Source organism: Malaclemys terrapin, chromosome 4 (assembly GCF_027887155.1).
Source record: "Malaclemys terrapin pileata isolate rMalTer1 chromosome 4, rMalTer1.hap1, whole genome shotgun sequence".
Taxonomy (NCBI): domain Eukaryota; kingdom Metazoa; phylum Chordata; order Testudines; family Emydidae; genus Malaclemys; species Malaclemys terrapin.
Window position 1 is genome coordinate 137680737 of NC_071508.1, and position 3908 is coordinate 137684644.

Sequence of the window (3908 nt, forward strand, 5' to 3'; positions counted from 1 at the left end):
TGTGAGAGTTGTCAAAAGTAAGTTTGGCCTACCTCCAGTTAAATAGTCCAAGTATATACCTGAACTATGAACTATTGTTGGGTCCCTCTTTTTTGGCAACTTATCTACTAAGAGGAGATTGCATAGAGTAGGGTCCAATTTAGGTCATTGTGACCAGTTCTGAAATACCTACATATTTTTCAAACCACAACTCAATACTAAATGTAAGACAAGTCTAGGTCTTTAACTGACCCCTTAGTTCTTAAATCATATAGCATATGGTCGGGCTGACAGAAGGTGCTGGCATTCAAGGGCAGCTTTAGCCTTAAATTCAAACTTTGCCTCTTTTGTTAATCTGACCAATCTTTACCAAATACCACCAGTAAGTGGCTATGAACTTACCTACAGCAGAAAACTAGCTAGGTGGTATTTTTCTGGTTGGTAGGAGGGTGTGGTGGTTTTTTTTTTTTTTTTTGAAGTAGTGCCCTGCATTGGGAGTTCAACTCCTAGCTAGGGGTTGGTAATTCAGTCGGGTCTTAGGCTGGATGTTTACTGAACAGGAATGTCAACAGTTTAACACTGAAGTGCACTTTAAACCCTTTGCATGATTAGTTTCTCTTGCAGTTGTGGGCTTTGGGATTTAAGCCGGAGGCTTCCCCTATTCTCGCCGAACAGTCTGCAAGCTGATTCTGCGAGTCAGATACAGCCCACTGCCTCGCCCCCCCGAGAGGTTAGCTACCATCTTGAAGTATCAGCGGGCTGTTTTTAAGAGTGCGTTTAAACTGCAGGCCAAGACTTTAATGCTTTTTAAAGCAGAATCTAGCTGTATGTAGCGGGTAAGGCAGCCCAGCTTTCTCTAGTCCTCCTACCCAAGCTCGTTAGCCGTCCTTGGGCCGGAGAGAGTCCCGAAGCTAAACGAGTTTGATAAGCCCTTTACACCTACTGTAAGTGTTGCAACACACCCACCATTTTCACCATCCCAGCTGAGAGTTTAAACGGCCTCACGTGCAGCCGAACAGCTACAGTTCATTAGGACAGTAAGACAGCTCTGCAAGGTTTAGTTTTTGCAACATACGCTGCCCTCCCATCCTCTCGAGAGGGGTTTACGAGAAGTTGGGAAAGCTGACAGCCTCCCAGCGATTAACAGACTTCTTGTCCTAGGACAGCCACCCATATGCACTTTACACTTAAGACGTTGCCTGGAAGGTCAGCAGCCTCTGCACTATTAGTAAGCGGTTTCTAGGACAAAGCCATAGTAAATTAACACTAATTTAATTTCAACCCTTTACCACCCTCTTATGAGAAGCACGAACCTTTCACGTTTTAATCGTAACTGCCAAAACAACACAGGGAGAGAAATGCATGCTTTAAATATTTTTATTTTATTACCAAAAATTTCCAGATGCCAGACCGGCAAATATATTTTAATGCGTTTGGTAAACAGTCTCCATTCAAAACTTGAAATGTTTGTCAACAATAACGATCAAGTGAGCACTTCAGAGAAGACACTGAACATCTAAAGACAACATCCAGAATACTATCATTTGTATCTGAGTCAACAAAAAACTTATTGCTACTAACCTTATCAAGCTGGACTGCCTTCTCTTTGTAAGCACATAGGAAGCTGAGAAAGATCTGCTTCTATGCACATCCAAACAGAATAAACTGTTATTGACACTGACTTTTTAAGGTTAGGAACGAAAATAAAACTGAGAATGGGAAAATAACTGTCCCTGAACAGTGCAGAGTTCAGTCCAGTCTAGTCCACTTCTTCAATGGTTGGTCCCCCGGCGCCACCGGTTTGGGCGGTTGCTCCCTGGTACAGTTTGGTGACGACGGGGTTGCAGAGTTTCTCCAGCTCCTTCTGTTTGTGCTCGTACTCTTCTTTCTCGGCCATCTGGTTGCGGTCAAGCCAGGTGACCACCTCCTGGCATTTGTCGAGCACCTTCTGCTTATCTTGGTCGCTGATCTTGCCCTTCAGCTTCTCGTCCTCCACGGTCTGTTTCATGTTGTAGGTGTAGGACTCGAGTGAGTTCTTAGCTGCCACCCGGTCGCGATTAGCTTCATCCTCCGCCTTGTACTTCTCTGCGTCCTGCACCATTCGGTCAATGTCATCCTTGCTGAGGCGGCCCTTGTCGTTGGTGATGGTGATCTTGTTCTCTTTACCCGTGCTCTTGTCGGAGGCAGTGACATTCAGGATACCGTTGGCGTCTATATCGAAGGTGACCTCGATCTGGGGGACCCCGCGGGGAGCTGGGGGGATGCCAGTCAAGTCGAACTTGCCCAGCAGATTGTTGTCCTTCGTCATAGCCCTCTCGCCCTCGTACACCTGCACCAGGACGCTGTTCTGGTTGTCGGAGTAGGTGGTGAAGATCTGGGTCTGCTTGGTGGGGATGGTGGTGTTACGCTTGATGAGGGCGGTCATCACCCCGCCGGCTGTCTCGATGCCCAAGGACAGAGGAGTGACATCGAGCAGCAGCAAATCCTGCACGTTCTCAGACTTGTCCCCCATGAGGATGGCAGCCTGCACTGCGGCGCCATAAGCGACGGCCTCGTCGGGGTTGATGCTCTTGTTGAGCTCCTTGCCGTTGAAGAAGTCCTGCAAGAGCTTTTGGATCTTGGGGATGCGGGTGGAGCCGCCCACCAGCACGATCTCCTGGATCTGGCCCTTGTCTAGCTTGGCATCGCGCAGGGCCTTCTCCACGGGCTCCAAGGTGCCGCGGAAGAGGTCGGCGTTGAGCTCCTCGAAGCGGGCGCGGGTGATGGAAGTGTAGAAGTCGATGCCCTCGAACAGCGAGTCGATCTCGATGCTAGCCTGGGTGGAGGAGCTCAGCGTGCGCTTGGCCCGCTCGCAGGCAGTGCGCAGCCGCCGCACCGCCCGCTTGTTGCTGCCGATGTCCCGCTTGTGCTTGCGCTTGAACTCCTCCACGAAGTGGCTCACCATGCGGTTGTCAAAGTCCTCGCCGCCCAGGTGGGTGTCGCCGGCCGTGGACTTCACCTCGAAGATGCCGTCCTCGATGGTGAGGATGGAGACGTCGAAGGTGCCGCCGCCCAAGTCGAAGATGAGCACGTTCTTCTCGCCGGCCCCGGTGCCTTTCTTGTCCAGCCCGTAGGCGATGGCGGCCGCCGTGGGCTCGTTGATGATACGGAGCACGTTGAGGCCGGTGATGGTGCCGGCGTCTTTGGTGGCCTGGCGCTGGGAGTCGTTGAAGTAGGCGGGCACGGTGATGACGGCGTTCTGCACCTTGCGGCCCAGGTAGGCCTCCGCGATCTCCTTCATCTTGGTGAGCACCATGGAGCTGATCTCCTCGGGGAAGAAGGTCTTGTTCTCGCCCTTGTACTCCACCTGCACCTTGGGCTTGCCGCCCTCGCTCACCACGCGGAAGGGCCAGTGCTTCATGTCGGACTGCACCGTGGTGTCATCGTACTTCCGGCCGATGAGGCGCTTGGCGTCGAAGATGGTGTTGGTGGGGTTCATGGCGACCTGGTTCTTGGCGGCGTCCCCGATGAGGCGCTCGGTGTCGGTGAAGGCCACATAGCTGGGCGTGGTGCGGTTGCCCTGGTCGTTGGCGATGATCTCGACCTTGCCGTGTTGAAAGACGCCCACGCAGGAGTACGTGGTGCCCAGGTCGATGCCAATAGCAGGCGCTTTACCAGACATGGTGGTGTCTTGCTCAGCTGCCACGCCAATGTGCGCTCGCTTCAGTAGCTGCGACGCGATCTGCCGTTATGCCGTAGCTCGCTGTCTTTTATAGTGGCCGCTCGCCTTCTTCGGGAACTTGCCAGAACCCCATCTCCCAATCAGCTCGCTCGCGTCGATCCTTGACCAATCCCCAGTGTGAATCCCGGCAGAAGCTCCGCCCCACACCTGCTGACCAATCATCACCGCATTGCCGTTCTGACCAATCCCTTCGCAGAGTCCTCCTCTA

General features: G+C 52.4%; 1 protein-coding gene across 1 annotated transcript; it reads right to left on the reverse strand.

The window, feature by feature from the left end:
- Positions 1-1340: 1340 nt before the first annotated feature.
- On the reverse strand, positions 1341-3707 carry HSPA2 (heat shock protein family A (Hsp70) member 2). Its single transcript, XM_054025929.1, has one exon. The coding sequence runs from the start codon at positions 3638-3640 to the stop codon at positions 1739-1741; it is 1902 nt and encodes a 633-aa protein (XP_053881904.1). The 5' UTR covers positions 3641-3707; the 3' UTR covers positions 1341-1738.
- Positions 3708-3908: the final 201 nt, after the last annotated feature.

What these genes read in the sequence shown, in the direction of transcription:
- HSPA2 (XM_054025929.1), bottom strand. Translation starts at nt 3,640, where the DNA reads ATGTCTGGTAAAGCGCCTGCTATTGGCATCGACCTGGGCACCACGTAC.